General features: G+C 34.4%; 1 protein-coding gene across 1 annotated transcript in view; it reads right to left on the reverse strand.

The window, feature by feature from the left end:
* Window positions 1-4,647: 4,647 nt before the first annotated feature.
* PEX13 (peroxisomal biogenesis factor 13) overlaps window positions 4,648-18,517 on the reverse strand; it is a 32,651-nt gene continuing 18,781 nt past the window's right edge. The window contains exons 2-4 of the mRNA XM_065929238.1: window positions 14,218-14,912; window positions 9,251-9,376; window positions 4,648-6,853 (exon numbers count right to left, since the gene is read on the reverse strand). Of these exons, the coding sequence (XP_065785310.1) occupies window positions 6,555-6,853; window positions 9,251-9,376; window positions 14,218-14,912 (1,120 nt within the window). The 3' untranslated portion in view covers window positions 4,648-6,554. The remainder of the gene's footprint in view (window positions 6,854-9,250; window positions 9,377-14,217; window positions 14,913-18,517) is intronic.

Below are 18,517 nucleotides of genomic sequence, written 5' to 3' on the forward strand. Positions count from 1 at the left end.
ATGCCAAAGAATGCTCAAACTACGACACAACTGTACTCATCTCACACACTAGCAAAGTAATGCTCAAAATTCTCCAAGTCAGGCTTCAACAGTACATGAACCGTGAACTCCCAGATGTTCAAGCTGGATTTAGAAAAGGCAGAGGAAGCAGAGATCAAATTGCCAACATCTGCTGGATCAACAAAAAAGCGAGAGTTCCAGAAGAACATCTACTTCTGCTTTACTGACTATGCCAAAGCCTTTGAGTATGTAGATCACAACAAACTGCGGAAAATTCTGAAAGAGATGGGAATACCAGACCACCTTACCTGCCTCCTGAGAAATCTGTATGCAGGTCGAGAAGCAACAGTTAGAACCGGACATGGAAAAACAGACTGGTTCAAAGTTGGGAAAAGAGTACATCAAGGCTGTATATTGTCACCCTGCTTATTTAATTTATATAGAGTACATCATGCAAAATGCTGGGATGGATGAAGCACAAGTTGGAATCAAGATTGCTGGGAGAAACATCAATACCCTCAGATACACGGATGATACCACCCTTATGGCAGAAAGCAAAGAACTAAAGAGCCTCTTGATGAAAGTGAAAGAGGAAAGTGGAGAGCTGGCTTAAAACTCAACATTGAGAAAACTTAAGATCATGGCATCCAGTCCCATAACTTCATGGCAAATAGATGAGGAAACAATGAAAATAGTGACACTTTAATTTTTTCGGCTCCAAAATCACTGCAGATGGTGACTGCAGCCATGAAATTAAAAGACACTTGCTCCTTCGAAGAAAAGCTATAACCAACCTAGACAGCATATTAAAAAGCAGAGACATTACTTTGCCAACAAAAGTCCATCTAGTAAAAGCTGTGGTTTTTCAAGTAGTCAAGTATGGATGTGAGAGTTGGACCATAAAGAAAGCTGAGCACCAAAGAATTGATGCTTTTGAACTGTGGTGTTGGAGAAGACTCTTGAAAGTCCCTTGGACTGCAAGGAGATCAAACTAGTCAATCCTGAAGGAAATCAGTCCTGAATATTCATTGGAAGGACTGATGCTGAAGCTCCAGTACTTTGGGCATCTGATGTAAGGAGCCAACTCATTGAAAAAGACCCTGATGCTGGGAAAGATTGAAGGCAAGAGATGGGGATGACAGAGGATGTGATGATTGGTTGGCATCACTGACATGAGTTTTGAGCAAGCTCTGGGAGTTGGTGATGGACAACCCTGGCATGCTGCAGTCCATGGGCTCACAAAGAGTTGGAAACAACTGAGTGACTGAATGGACTGACTGAATGGACAATGGACTGACTGACTGACTGATTATATCCAAAACTAAACCCCAGTTAAATTAAATGTAAATATAAAACTAAAACACTGATAGAACAAGACCTAAAGAATATAACAACTGGAAGCAAAATTTCTATTCCATCAATGACACCAAAGACAAGAAATAATAAATGATAAGCCCAAGTTATTTCTAACATCTGCAACTAACAAGGAAACATTACCTAGAATATATAAAGAATCTCTTGCACTATAATCAACAAGAAAGAGAAAAATCAATAGAAAAATGGGCATATTATACAGGCCATCCACTCTCTATAAGTATAGGCAATCCATAGAATAGAAAACCAGAATGACTAAAAAGTATATGTTCAGGGCTTCCCTTGTGGCTTAGTGGTAAAGAATCCACTTGTTAACACAGGAGACACGTGTTTGATCCCTGGTCCAGGAAGATCCCACATGCCATGGTACAGCTGGGCCCACGCGCCACAACTACTGAACCTGTGCTCTAGAGCCTGTGAGCCACAACTACCGAGTCCACATGCCACAACTACTGAAGCTTGCGTGCCTAGACCCCATGCTTTACAACATGAGAAACCAGCACAATGAGAAGCCAGTGCATCACAACTATAGAGTAGCCCCCAATTGCCACAGCCAGAGAAAGTCTGCACACAGCAATGAAGACCCAGTGCAGTCATTAAAAAAAAAAGTATATGTGTGGGCTTATTAGTAATCAGATAATGCAGATTAAGACAACATACAATTTCATACAGAGCAGATTATAAGAAATCAGAAAATATCAAATGCTGCTGAAGTTGTAAAGGAAATGATATTCTCATGTCTTGCTGGTGTAAGTGCAAACTATACAACTATTCATGAGAACAATCCATCATTACTAACTGAAATTAAATATGTATATACTCAAAACACCAGCCATTCTACTCTAGGACATATATACCAAAGAAATTACAGGCAGAGTCATAAGAAGAAATATACAAGTTTGTAGAAGTGTGAATACCTGGAAATAACCTGAGTATCTATGACTAGAGGAAAAGATAAGCTATAGTATGTGACTATAACAGAATAATGTGTGTCAGAAGCATGTTATATACAGTAAGATGAATAGTTCCTAAAATCCTAATGTTTATGAAAGTTAGAAATGAGTTTTATACCATATCACTTATATAAAATTGAAAAGTTATACAAAATAAATGTTATCATACAGTTTTTTAAAGAAATATGTGAAAAATTTAGAAGATGGCTTGGAAGGATAAACATTAAATACAGAAGAGAGTGGAGAAGCTGGAATTGCAGGCAGCAGATGAAGAAAACTATTAGGGTAAAATGAAGCAGAACAAAACTATAGCTTTTCTAGACCAATGATACTGGTGTCATTAATAAAGAGTATAATCAATAACTGAGTCAATTCTGAGCACATGAAATTCTTAAAAAACAAGACAATTTATATGAGGACAGAAACACCGTTAGGTTAGAATACTTAAAACATTACTTCTTTAAATGAGAAAAACTATTCACAGGGCATAATATAGTAAGTACCCCAGAAGATTCAAGACTTAGCTGTCTTAACTTAAAAGAAACAGTTCCTTCTCCCAAATGAGATAACCTACATAAAAACAACATACAATATCAAAGGACACTTCAAGGCAATGCTTAAAAAACAAAATTTCAGGGGAGATCAGGATGGGGAATACATGTAACTCTATGGCTGATTCATATCAATGTATGACAAAACCCACTGAAATGTGAAGTAATTAGCCTCCAACTAATAAAAAAAAATAAAATGTGAAAAGCTCCAAAAAAAAAAAACAAAATTTCTTTGTGTTGAATAAATATTCCACTTTGTGTTGAATAAATATTTTCTAGGCTCTTCAGGTATTCAACCAAATTATTTAAAATTACATTTTGGGCAAAGTTATAAGTACTGGTGAACTAATTTCAATTTTTAATTATGTGTGAATATGAAACTTGAGATTATTGATATAAATACCTTGTGCCATTTTAACAGGATGTGAGAAGTTTAAATAAGCATGGAAGAAATTACAAAATATATAGCTGCCATAATCTCTTTTGATTTATAGTTTTAAAAAAAGCACTCTTTATGTAAAGTAGATATAGCAGCTATCGCCAATGTTATCAATGAGGAAACTGAAAAATCATCTTACAGTAAGTATATCTCACAGTGGAAGATGTCCAGACTAGAATCTAGGTCTCCCAAAACCTAGATCTGAGGTCTTATTTGAAAACATTATTGACTGGAGATGTATCAATACATTTTTTGGAGAGTGATATAATTAGCATCACTGTGCAAAGTTGTTAGAGCTTAAAATTGATCAAGGGCTCATTATACAACTTATGATTGTCATTATCATTCCCATTTTGCTCTGTTGGATTTTTGTTCCAACCTTGTGTATATTTTAAATGCAAGTTTATTTAATAAAATTTTAAAAAATGATGCATCATGAAATTTTGAGGAAGAAGTATTTTTCAGTGAATTTTACGCAGGTACTTTCTCTGATTGTGTAAGGGACATATAGTGTCTCAGAAGATGATAGTTCTTCAGAATACAGTTCTGCTTCAGATGAAAAAAAAACAACAAAAAAACAAAAGATGAAAAAACCTTAGTGATGGATTCTGATATGGAAAGTGAAAATGAAACTCACTGGGCTGGAGACTTACAGGTGTGTCAGGTATAACTACTGAGTGTAATAACCCAAAGAGTGCTAGTGAAATAACAGAATTAACTTTTGGGTGGCCGAAATAAAAACTGCTAGCCATAGGTGTTAGTTCCTTCAAAAATTCCCCGGTCAATAATGAGTTAACTCATCTTCAAGGTAATTTTTACATAAGTGTAAATTCAATATTTTCTTTAATCACAGGTAAATAGAAAAGACACATGGATCTGCAGTAGCCAATATACACAATGATGTGAAGAAAAACAGACTTACATTAATTGCAATCCTGTAAAAACAGTTAACAGTTTGTCTTCAAAAAATGTCAATCAAGTTTAATATATTTTTATTTGTCCAATAAAATAACTTCACAATCTATTAAAAATAAAATGTTAACAGCATTTAATATTTGTTCTTTTATCTATTAAAGAAAGCACAGATAAAGGACATCAGTATTCAAGTAAATATATGACACACTGATAGACTAAATCAAATACCTAAATAAAATGTTAACACATGAAAATTTATAAAGCTTACCTTTTTCCTTTCTATACTGATAAACTACAATCAGAAAAAAATTTAAATGAAACCTTTTTATTGTTGTAACTTGTGATTACTGTGTTGAAAATGTTTTTTTCAGTTTGTAATTTCTACAAAGCAGCGGTCCTTAAATAAATTTCTAAAAATAACAATATTGAAACCTAAAACTGTCATGATAAGAAAGGTTATAAAATTTTTCTGCTTATTCCTAAATTCCTTTTCTACATTCTTATTAGAAAAAGAATTTTTAGACACAAATAATATACATAAAATGTATGCTGCAATTTAGCATTCTTAACCAAAAAAAAAAAAAACAAAAACACCATAAGAAAAGTCAAATTGTTTTTGTCATTTATTTTGTGCTATACTCTTCTCCCTATACATCTTTAATAGCAATCATAAAGACCCCTTTTCTAATCTAAATAGCACCAACTCAAAATTTCACCTCTACTTGCATTCAATTTAGATGTCTCAACATCAAATTTAATAATTTGTTTTATAAAAAATTTGTTTCAAGAACAAAATTTCCATAAATGACTTTCTAACAAAGCAAAGCAGAACCTCTAAATGTTGAATACAAATGGAAAATAGTATATAAGTAACTTAATCTCCTCAACTTGAAGGTTTGAAGAACCAGGTGTTAGAAAAATATGTCTAGATAACAATTTTACTGTTTTGTTACTTTTTTCTGCATGGGGTCAACATTGTATTTTAAATGATACATTACTTACTATATTATCACAAAAGAGAGGTTCCCAAGAAGTCTTTAGTAAAATTCTATGTTGATTACACATATACTTGGTTCCTAATGTTTTAGTTTGAACTATTTCAGAATTACTTAGTTGCTGAACATAAACTCTATAAGAAGAAAAAGATCAAAGTCTTCATCAAATAATTTCAAGTTTTCAACAATATCTGTAATGTATTTTCATACTCTATATAACTGATATTGCTTTTGTAGTATGATAATAGCAAGTATATGAATTTTCCAATTTTGTGGGGAAATATTCAGTGTACTGAAATTTAACTGTACCTAAAATCATTCCTAAACAAGTCAAATAATATTATCATACTCTAAATGGCAATTCAGCATTTATAGTCTCAGTAGTAAAAACTGAACCTAAAAGAAATATGTACCCAATGTAATACACTCTCAATGTTTACAGAACAGTCTGAATATGGAATTTAAAAAATAATTTTAATAGGTAGAAGCAGAGAATCTGTGAAAAGATTTAAAATCATTGCTGCTAGAATCGAGTTGCAAACTTAAAGAACTTGAGTCTAGGCTGGAGAAAAACAAAGTAAATCTTACAGATTAAGAATTCTGATTCACCCAGGATGAAAACTAGTCATACATATAAAAAGTCATATGACCCTCTGAAGAAAAGGAAGCAATCTGTAAGAAAGATAAATTATAGCCTTTTTACTAGCAAAGAAAACTATTCGGGCTAACTATCACCCCAGAACCATTTCCTTTACAATGCTTTTAGCAACCTTTCTAAGATAGAATTTTCAAAAATACAATGAAACATAATAGCATTAATTGTTGGGTGAAAATATTTTACTACCGCCTAAGCAAACCCAACACTGGATGTAATACACATCAGAAAATTTTTACTATTCAGTTTAATTAAAGTTGTAGAAAAATTAGCCTGTTCTCATACAGTGTCACTCAATTTCTGAGGATTCCAAGTCAATTAAACTAGAATTTTAAAATGTATTAGTGATCCCTACTGTAGCAAAGTGTGTATTCTACAGTTCATCAATCTTACTCTTTCAAGAGAAACACAGGGTTTCAAATAAGATGAAAATGATAGTCTCCATAATCTTACAACCTAGGCTAAACAAATATCCTCATGGTCCAATAACTCATAAAATGTAACCAGGTCACTAGACCAACATACTAGTGTACAACTTTAATAATTTCTAGCAGCAAAACACCTTAAATAGTCATTAACAAATGTTTTCATTGGATTGTAGATTAATTTCTTTGTAAGAAGAAATTTTTAAAAAGTACTCTATAGTTCAACTTCAGGCAAATATGAAAGTTATCAAAGATCTTGTTTATCTCCATTTTTCCCAGTGGAATCAGATGCAACTGGAACCTTATTAGTTTCAACAAAAACAGATTCAAAGGCAGCTTCCTGTTCATCCAAAGAATCAGCAGCTGTGGCTCCTTTAATTAGTGTTGTGTTGGTAAAAGACTGTTGTTGCTTGGAAATTTTACTGGATTCCACTGTTTTTCTACCTCTTCTTTTACCAAGAATTTTGACATAATTAGCAGGTATAAGTCCTGTTGTTTGACCATCAAGACTGGCCAGAAGCCACCCACGCACTCTGGGTTGTTGCTCTGATGGAAGAAAAGACAGCCTTGTAGTTATAACATGCTTTGAGGGTCCAACAGAATATTGATAGTAAAATGTTAAAATCTTTGTTATACTTACATAATATAGTATACTCATAAATAAATAGTGCACATGAATATTTAAAATCAAGATGAGTAGGCTCAATTCTAGGATCCCTTCTTATAACATTTTTAATTTTGTATTTATGAACATTTTTTTCAGCCTTGAAAAACATAAAGTTTGTCAGTTGGTGCATTCATAGAGAAAAAAAAATTCAGTTCTCTCAAAAGTTGAAAATTAACATCAATGTCTTTCATATTTTAAATTGAAATTTAAGGAATGAGTATCTCACTACTTCTTGATAAGTTAGAGTGAGTACAGAAAATAGATAGGTTCATTTATGTAAGTCAGCTTTCTTTATACATTTTTGTCTGAAATTAAAAAAAATCCATTCTATGTGATTGCAATTCACAATCCTGAAGGACAATGAATGTTAATTTTAATCCAAGGTGAGCAAAAATTGAAGACCTCAGTTACCTACAGCCACGTAACAAAAAGTCAACACTCTAAGCTTAAAGTAGAAAAAATTATTTAAATAATCCCACCTATATAAAAAAAAATTTATTGAAGTATAGTTGCTTTACGGTGTTGTGCTATTTTTATTTACATCTTTAAAAAGCTGTTTAATTGTTAAGTTTAGTTCAAAACTGTAATTCCGGCATAATATGACCTTTTCATGTTTCTCTATAATAAAAAGGAAAAAAAGTTAAATTAACCATGTCTGTGACTGATTTTGTTCTAAATGCCCTAACATGTTAGCAATGAAGAAAGTAAAGAAGCAAAGTCAAAGTGTTAAAAGGCACTATTAGTTGAAGAATAATCTGAGATATAAAATTTTTCTGGAATATTATAATTTAAATGAAAAGAATCCAGATTTGACCTTCTTTACTTTTTATTTAATTTATTAAAACTAATTATCTGTACTTTCCTCTAATAATAAATCTTAAAAAGAAAGAATTCTTTTGAAATCTAAGTAAATCACTATTTTGACTGGACGAAAAACATGAATATAATACCTAACAGCCAGAATTTTTCTTACATAATTTTTCTTTACATTATTTAAAATTTTTTTCTCAGAAGCCTAGGTTTTGTGTGTGAAGAGATAAGAGAGAGATTTAGCTAATTTGATCCAAGATTTTCAACTAGTTACCCAATTAAACTAAGGATTCAACACTGAAGATATTTCTCCCTTGTGTAAAGAGTGACTAACACCAATAAAATGGCAGTTTCCATTAATAAAGCACATGGAAAGCAGCCAAAGTGATTAAAATACAAGTTCTAAAGTCAGATAAACCTAGGTTCATAGTCCCATCTCCATTACATCTTAGGTAACACTGGACAACTCACTCATTCTGAGTTTCAGTTTTCTCATAGGTAAGCCAGAACAGAATAATAACAGTACTTACATCCCAGCATTATTATAAGGTTTAAATGAAATATGTACAGTGTCTAGCACATTATATTTTTTTCTTTTTTTGACCGTTCTGCAGTTAGCAGAATCTTAGTTCCTCAACCAGGTGTTGGACCTAGGCTCTAGGCAGTTGAGAGTACTGAGTCCTAACCACTGGACAGCCAGGGAATTCCCCCTAGTACCTATGAAGCAATCTATAAATGATCATTCTTATTATTGTTACTAGTATCTTTACCAACAAAATGTGACTTTTCATAGCAAAACTGAATCCCTATAAATACACACAAACAAAAAATCTTTTTTTTTTTTTTTTTTTTTTGGTAAATCTACAAAAATTCTGATCGTCGTTACTGGGGAAAAGTGGAGGAAAAGGCCATTTTGTTTGGAGCCATTAAAAACTATTAGCAACATGGTCTGAAAATTAACCTGAATGTCTATAAATTTCTTGCTGAGGTTCTTTAATACTTCATGACAGTAATTCCTAAATATTCATGTTGAAGTCTCTAAGGTAAACATGATTCAAGTTAAAAAGTAATACTAGTCTCAGCAACAAAAGACTAACAGGGATGTTTTAGATGATGCCAGGCAATTACTTTGGTTTATTAGACTCATTACATTTAGTGCTCACCTCATGTTTTTGGGTTGGTAATTAACTTGGAATTCAAATGTTTTAAGTTTAGAAGAGATCATATAAACAAAATCTTCCCTTATCTCAGTGAAATATTGGAACAACTTTGCTGGAACATTTCTCTCCCACTCCCCCAGATTTGAAAGGTTTACAATGACAAAAAGAAATTCTAGTAACTACCTCTGACTTAACTAACAGTGACCAAGATCCTTTTTGTCCCCCACTAACCTTTAATGCAGTTTTCAATACATTTACAAATTCTAAAAGTGCACAGATAATTCCCATTTATTCATGTTTTCTTACCTTTGAGAGCTAAGTTCAGCATATCACCAGCACGGAAAGAAATTTCTTCTTCAGATACAGCAACAAAATCATATTCTGCTCTAGCAACTACATGGTCGTCCTCACCACTTGCCCAGTTGGTATTGTCTATAAACCAAATTAAGATTAGGTTAATAAAACTTTAAAAAAAAAAGATATTCCAGTGGCTATGTTTGCAAACTATATAAACTTATTTGCCAAAAGAAAAGCTATCCCGCAAAGTAATTTCCACAATTAACACTATGTAAGATCAACAACATACTTATAACAATATCTTTTATAAACTTTTTCCTTTTCTTTAAGCTCCAAATTCCAGCTTCCTTATTTTGAGCCAGGGGTTGGCAGTTTTTTTTATAGAGTAAAATAATTTTGATAGGAAATATTTTAAGCTTTGCAGGCCATGAGGCAAAATTGATTGTGTCATGTAGTTTCTTATATAATGACAGAAAAAATGTTTCCATAAATTTTATGAAAAATTTAAAATATAATAACAATTGAGTTCTTTTTTTGTACTATAGGTCTATTGTAAAGAATGGAATCTTTTTGGGGTAGGATAATATTTCACTTAACTTGGGGTTCAAAGAATATTTTCTATCATCTGTTATCAACTGCAAATATACATCCATTGACACTAACTTGTAATGAGACTTAAGGTATCGCATTTGGAAAATGCTTTTTCGCAAAGATATGTATTGCCAAATTCTAATACCAATCCACTGAACATGTGATTTTAATGAGCATATTCATCCTAAGAAGGTGAATAGCATAGAATTGTTAAATTCTCTTGATATTAACCTTTCAACATGTCATTTCATTAGAAACTAATCACTTTCAAATGAAGATTAAATGGAAGCTCTTCAATGGCAGTTAAATGGGTTCTGAAATATAGACATTTCCTCCACACTTGCATGGAGGTCCAAAAACACTTCTGAATTGTAGAATGACCTAGAAAAGTATAACTGCTGCAAATTTATGTGGGGATGGAAATCTTGTTTCATTAGCTTTTGACAACCTATGAGGTATAAAAGCAGTGTGACATTACTTGTGATTCAAACAATATTAGTTGTTGTCAAAGTAACTTTCAGTTCAGTTCAGTAGCTCAGTCGTGTCCGACTCCTTGCAACCCCATGAATCGCAGCATGACAGGCCTCCCTGTCCATCACCAACTCCTGGAGTTTACTCAAACTCATGCCTATCAAGTCAGTGATGCCATCCAGCCATCTCATTCTCTGTCATCCCCTTCTTCTCCTACCCCCAATCCCTCCCAGCATCAGGGTCTTTTCCAATGAGTCAACTCTTCGCATGAGGTGGCCAAAGTATTGGAGTTTCAGCTTCAGCATCAGTTCTTCCAATGAACACACAGGACTGATCTTCTTTAGGATGGACTGGTTGGACCTCCTTGCAGTCCAATGGACTCTTAAGAGTCTTCTCCAACACCACAGTTCAAAAGCATCAATTTTTCGGCGCTCAGCTTTCTTCACAGTCCAACTCTCACATCCACACATGACCAGTGGAAAAACCATAGCCTTGACCAGACGGACCTTTGTTGGCAAAGTAATGTCTCTGCTTTTTAATATGCTATCTAGGTTGGTCATAACTTTCCTTCCAAGGAGTAAGTATCTTTTAATTTCATGGCTGCAGTCACCATCTGCAGTGATTTTAGAGCCCCAGAAAATAAAGTCTGACACTGTTTCCACTGTCTCCCCATCTATTTCCCATGATGTGATGAGACCAGATGCCATGATCTTAGTTTTCTGAATGTTGAGTTTTAAACCAACTTTTTCACTCTCCTCTTTCACTTTCATCAAGAGGCTTTCATCTCCTCTTCACTTTCCGCCGTAAGGGTGGTGTCATCTGCATATCTGAGGTTATTGATATTTCTCCCAGCAATCTTGATTCCAGCTTGTGTTTCTTCCATCGCAGCGTTTCTCATGATGTACTCTGCATATAAGTTAAATAAGCAGGGTGACAATATACAGCCTTGACTTACTCCTTTTCCTATTTGGAACCAGTCTGTTGGTCCATGTCCAGTTCTAACTGTTGCTTCCTGACCTGCATACAGGTTTCTCAAGAGGTGGGTCAGGTGGTCTGGTATTCCCATCTCCTTCAGAATTTTCCACAGTTTATTGTGATCCACACAGTCGAAGGCTTTGGCATAGTCAATAAAGCAGAAATAGATGTTTTTCTGGAACTCTCTTGCTTTTCCGATGATCCAGTGGATATTGGCAATTTGATCTCTGGTTCCTCCTTTACTCCAATGCTATTTTGCCTTACAGTTTTACAGTTTTAGGTAATCTTCATTAAGAAGATTACCAAGTCTGCAGCAAAGACTGATTTCCAAAGCCACTTAGTGTTTTCTAACAGTGGCTCATGGTGATTCTTGTTTTTCAGAAAAATTTCAATCTTGGCCTTGATCCTCCCGAAACAGTAATAAAACTTAACCACTGACTGCTCAGTCATCTCACTGCTATATGGTAGGGCAAGTCAGGATCTTCAGCTTCTTCTCCTGATAAAAATTCACAGAACTGACAACAGTTATGTCCACAAGAGTGACTGAAGTTCATCTCTGACATTACTAGTTCAATAACATATGATAAATTCAAATATTTTATGCAATATATCTGCTGATAAAGAATACTATGAATAACTAAAGGCTTTAAAAACTATATTTTCAAAACTCTGTAAATTTTGTCCTGCCCAGTCTTCTGTTACACACAAATTTTTACCATTAGTTATAACACATCTCTGTAGATGTAACTTCAAGTTGGGCTGGATTAGCGTGTTTTCCAACTGCTTTGAAAATACTCATTTGTAGTTGTTCCCAGCAGTCTGTTCACAGAGGCAACATCTTCAATCACTTCAAATTCAACAGGACTCTTCCAATAAACTACTGAACAGTATCAACAACTACTGGGTCCTCATGAGCCAAGTAAATTCATTCAAGCCAAATCCATTTGCCTAGTTTTTAAATTACTATTGTTGTTGTTTTAAATACTCTTTCAGAAACTGTTCTCCCTGAAATGTTAATAGTCTCAAACAAGTTTACTTCTTCTGAACCTATTTCCTTGGCTGTTGCAATAACCAATAGTAAACAGATTTCCTTGCTGATCTGACAAAGAAGTCTCTCAGAATCTTACTTTTGTTGCAGGCTTATTTTTTTCTTTGTTTGCTCCTTCTCCCCCACCCTGTTTTCAAGTGAGGGAATTCTGCTCTGATGGGATATTTCATTTTCAATTTTCTAATTTTTCTGACTGTTGACTTTCAATTGGGAATAGCCTGGGAATGGTGATGTATATTGTATCACTTTAACATAGCTATGTTGTCACTGCATAACAAATGCAATGCTTTGCCACCTAATACTAGAATAATCCAGACAATACTGCGCCTTCAAAGTGTGACATTCAAAGTATACTTCACTGTTCTTTTCTCATGAGGCATGTCTGCACTCATAAATAAAAAATATGTACTGCAGTATAACAACACATGTTGCACTCAATACATTGTCAAGTTATAATACTGAGATATGCAGTGTGTAGAACAAGTGCAAGGCAACAAGAGTGCCAACAAAGATAGGGTCTCTGTTATAAACTACTCAACTCTGGTCTTTCAGTACATAAGCAGCCATAATAAAATGCACATGAATGAATGTGGCTGTGTTCTAATAAAACTTTACTAATGAACACATGCTCCCTCTCTGGTCTCAGATTAAAAAATCACCTCTCCTTTTCACCTGTCTTGGATCTTATCCTCTCTTACTCTCTTACAGGAGGCTTCATCTTTTGACTCCTCTCCATGGAAATTAAGATCTTCCATTACTAGGTTCCAATATAATTTCTCAGCCTTAATTCATAGTATCCTTCTATCCAATACTATAGGACAGTTGATGAACAACTCTTATAGTTCCTGCCTATATACTTTTGTTCAAGCTATTCCATCTGCTTCAGTCTTGTGTTTTTCCTACACAACTGATGGAACATTACCTGTCTTTCCAAAATCTAACTTAGATGCTACTTCTTTCTAGATTTGAATAATCAAAAAATGTCAGCTTCAATTCTAAATTGAGATAATATTCTGTACCAGTTAACAGAGTAGGAGCTTAACAGTCAAAGATGCCTCATTTTGTTTTTGGTTCTGGCTTATTAAAGATGGGACCCTGAGGAAGTGACTTCTTTGAACTTCAGTTCTATCACTTGTAAAATGAAGATAATTCCTCTTAGGATTGTTGTAAGAATTATTATTATTATTTTTTAAGAATAGCAAACTTTATTGTTTAAAGAGAAAAGGCAATGCTGTGCATGGTGTTGTAAGAATTAAATGAGTAAAATACACAAAATACTTAGTACAGTGTCTTGCATATAAAAAGGCTCAATAAGTCTTATGTTTCTCCCCAACTGTCATACTCCTTACACCTCACTACAATTACCTATATGTGTCTCACCTACCTCTCTCTCAGTAAGTTTTAAAAAAGGATAAGGGGTTTATTCCCTATGTTATTTCTGTATCATCTACAGCATCAAGTTTAGTACTTTGTTTATAGTAGTTAAGTAATGTGTGCTGTTAAACTGATCTAACAAAGAATAAATCAACAAGTCTGTTTTGCTATATGTTCCTCTTCTAGTTTTAAAGTTCTTAACTGAAAAAAATAACTCAATCAAAAGATTAAATACAAATGAATGTAAAAAAGCTAATTTAACTAATCTATTATTGAAATTTAAGACTTATATATAGTATTTTTTGTTTTGATGTATACCATTTTTAAAAAGTCTTTATTGAATTTAGCATTGCTTCTGTTTGGATGTTTTAGTTTTCTGGCTGTGAGGTATGTGGGATCATAGTTCTCTGACCAGGGATTGAACCCACACCTCCACGTTGGAAGGTGAAGTCTTAACTGCTGGACCACCAGGGAAGTCCGTGTTACATGGTTGTTAAACCCATTCTATTACTCTTACCTGTTACATCATCACTGTGAGTAGATAGCAGTTTCCAGATGAGGTAAGGTCCACCAAGGATAACAGCAAAGAATAAGAATATTGGCCAAGATTTTGCTGAGTTAGCTGCTCTGTCCTCAGCACCAAGACAAGCCACAGTTCCTTCACTTTCTGCCCACAGGTCCTCATTCTCCAAGCCTCTTCTTAAACCTATCATCCACTGTAACCGTCTGTAAAGGTACCTTATAGTCCTAACTAATGCAAAAGCTGAAAAAACCTTTGTAAAGTGTATTTTTAATCGGGAAAAGTGGTTTGCTACATCCAATACAGCCCTGAAACTGTTATAGACAGCTGAAAAAGTGGCATCCATCATCATGCTGACAGAGGCAAATGCATGCACAATACTTTCAATGGACTGAAATGCACCTCTGCTGCTCTCTTCAGCTTGCTGAACAAATCTACTAGGTGGAAGATCATCTAAACGAAGGCGGTTATAGCCCAGCCCATTATATCCATAACTATAAGGGCTATAGCTTCCATAAAATGAATTTCCATAGGCACCATATCCAGAAGAAAATGAACTGTAAGCAGGTCTGAAAGTGCTCAAATTACTGCTTCCTGTCTGCTGTGACGGCCTTGGAAGAATGGGTGGTGGCACTCTGGTAAGTGTTGGTTGTCCAGGTCTTGTCAACAAAGTAGGACCCAAATCAGCAGATCTAAAACCGAAAAAGATTCAAAATTATAACTTAAGCACACAATAAATTAATTCAAACTAACTACTAAACTTTGTATATAAACAATATTATGATTCTATTAAATTTAGTAAATAGGTTCTACTAAAGATTTTTAAGAGTAAGGAATAACCTCTAATATCCAAATGCTTAGAATCTATGTTAAGAAAAAAATGGGTAAGATAAAGTGACTGACTAAACTCTTTTTCTTGTTTACTTGTGCTTGCATTAGTAGTAGTATCTTCAACCTGGGGTTTCTTTTAAAGACATATGTTCATTTTCTCAGAGTTAGTTACAACTTGGTATCTATCCATCCTTACACCTAAAACGGCACTGTCTTAGTTACTGTAGTTTTATAATAGTTCTTAATATCCAATAAAACAAGTCTTCCCACAATATTCTTCATCTTCAGCAGTGTCTTGGCTATCTGACCCATTGAATATCCAGATATATTTTAGAATCAGAGCTTGAAGTACTATACTGCTCTCCCTGCAAAAGCCCTATTGAGATTCTGATTTGGGATTACACTAAAGTCATAGATTAATTTGAGGCAGTCAACATCTCCAAAATACTGAGTTTCAACTTAAGACTATAACATATGCTCCATTTACTTATCTCTTAAAGATTTTTCTCAACAATTTTTTTAAAAATAACTACCAAGTCTCAGTGTTTTATAGTTTACTATGTGGAGGTCTTTCTTTAAATTTACTTCTATATATTTGGGGGGTTTTGATGTTATTGTAAATGGTGTCTTTCTAAAATTTCCCCTTGTTGCTGTTATATAGAAATAATTGATTAAAAAATATAGTCCTTATATCTAGCAACCTTGTTTTGGATTCTTTTTTATTTTCTAGAATCTTAAGTATCTGTGGTCATATTGTATGTGAATAACAATAGGTTATTTCTTCCTTTTTTCAATTCTTACAGCTTTGATTGTTAAGATATTGCATCTAGGACTTGCAGCACAATCTTGAATAAACGGAATGACAGAAGGCATCCTAGTTTCATTCCCAGTCTCAAAGGGAAAATTTTCAAGATGGCACTGCCAATTACCATGTTTGCTGTAGGTTATAGATCTAGTAGTTCCTTTTCTAGTTTTAAGGAATGTACAGTGCAATGGTGGTTCCAAGTGGTGGATAGTCCTGACCTAGCAATCGAACCCACATCTCTTGCATCTCCCTAACTGGCAAGTGGATTCTCTACCACTGGCACCACCTGGGAAGCCTGGTGGTTCCAATATCAAATGGCAAATTTCAACAATGCAAAAACCACAATTACTTTCACACCAACCTAATACATACAAAATAGGTAACTAATGAGAACCTACTGTATAGCACAGGGAACTCTACTCAGTACCCTGTAATGGCCTATATGGGAAAAGAATCTAAAACAGTGGATACTTGTATATGTATAATTGATTCACTTGGCTGTACATTTGAAACTAACATGCCATTGTAAATCAATTATACTCCAATAAATTTTTTAAAAAATGCCAGCTGAACTAAATGATGTGTTTAGGGTCACTGTTGCTCTACATGCTGGTACAAATTTCCTATCTTGTTGTGGACTGTTACTACATAGTTTGAAAAATAGCACCCAGCCCATAGATTCTCAGTAGCTACAGCAGACACCTGTGGTGTCTAATCAGTTTCTAAACCCAACAAGTTCTCAATCTTGATTATTACTTTTATTCTAGAAATTCCTTTCCTTTTTTAATAGTTTCCAATTCTGTCAAAATTCTTCTTTTATTGCCCTCAACATATTAAACATAATTTAAAGTCTCTTTGATAACGCCAAGATCTAGAGTCCCTATGAATCTTTTCTTCCCTAGCTGTTTACTTAACTTTTATGTTATATAATGTCCTCCTGGGTCTGGCTGTTTTATTTTTCTGTGCATCAGCAATCATTATTGTAGCAATAATTTGAGATTCTGGATGATGTTCTCTTTCTCCAGATGTGTTTCATTCTAGATATTGTTTTTCTTTTTTAAAATTGAAATGTAGTTGATTTACAGTGTTTTGTTAGTTGCAGGTATACAGCAAAGTGATTCAGCTATATATATATATATATATATATATATATATATGTACAGTCAAAGCTATGGTTTTTCCAGTAGTCATGCATGAATGTGAGAGTTGGGCCATAAAGGCTGAGCACTGAAGAATCGATGCTTTCGAACTGTGGTGCTGGAGAAGACTCTTGAAAGTCCCTTGGATAGCAAGGAGATCAAATCAGCCAATCCTAAAGGAAATCAACCCTGAATATTCATTGGAAGGACTGATGCTGAAAATGAAGCTCCAATACTGTGGCCACCTGATGGGAAGAGCTGATTCATTGGAAAAGACCCTGATGCTGGGAAAGATTGAAGGCAAGAGGAGAAGGGGACAACAGAGGATGAGATGATTGGATGGCATCACCAACTCAATGCACATGAGTTTGAGCAAACTCTGGGAGACAATAAGGACAGGGAAGTCTGGTGTGCTGCAGTTCATGGAGTCACAAGAGTCAGGCATGACTGAGTGACTGAACAACAACAAAATAAGTGCATATACATATACGTAACTGAACATATATATCGTTTCCAGATTCTTTTCTATTATAGGTTATTACAAGATATTGAATGCAGTTCCCTGTACTATACATTAGTTCCCTGTGCTATACAATAGGTCCTTGTTGTTGTTTATCTATGTTATATACAGTAGTATATACCTGGATATTGTTTTCTGAACTATCCTTTAGTTTGGTTCAGACATGCTTCTAGGGCTACTATCAATGCACAATGTCCTTAATTTCAGGAATTGATGATTTGAAGCTGGGCTTCTGTTCCTATAAGGGCCTGTCTACTTCTTTTGTATCCTTTTATCTAAATGTATCTTTTCAGGCTCTAACATAAATGCATGGGTAATTTATCCGTATGTCCTCTTGCAGGGCATCTGAACTCCAACCATGCTTCAAAAAAGAGCTATTCAACTAGCTACATTATCTAAGCTGCTTTTTCTGAAATCAGCAGAAGCTTATATGGAAAAACTGCATCCAAAGGTTATGTTCACCTTTATGAATTTTCAGCTTTCCTGAATCTGAGCTCTATAAATCTTTATTTTCTTTTTTGCTCTAAAATGCCTTCTAGCAGATGTTTTTATATTCTGCATACCTTTCAACTTGTCAATTACTTTCCCCCCTAAATTATTCTGCCATCACTAAAAGTTCTTTCTATAATTCTTTATCCATATTTTGTACAGTTGTTCTTGTTTAGTCACTAAGTTGTATGTGACTCTTTTGCGACCCCATGGACTGTAGCCCACCAGGCTCCTCTGTCCGTGGGATTTCCCAGGCAAGAATATTAGAGTGGACTGCGATTTCCTTTTCCAGGGGATCTTCCCAACCCAGGGATCAAACCTGTATCTTCTGCATTGGCAGGTGGATTCTACAGTATCTTACATTTATTTATGTATCTGACTCTTCCTGTAAGCAGCGAGCTCCTCAAAGGCACAGGAGTTCTCCTTGCTTCTCCATTACCTACTATAGTGAAAGTGAAGTGGCTCAGTCGTGTCCGACTCTTTACAACTCCATGAACTGTAGCCTACCAGGCT

This window comes from Muntiacus reevesi, chromosome 3 (assembly GCF_963930625.1).
Source record: "Muntiacus reevesi chromosome 3, mMunRee1.1, whole genome shotgun sequence".
Classification (NCBI taxonomy): domain Eukaryota; kingdom Metazoa; phylum Chordata; class Mammalia; order Artiodactyla; family Cervidae; genus Muntiacus; species Muntiacus reevesi.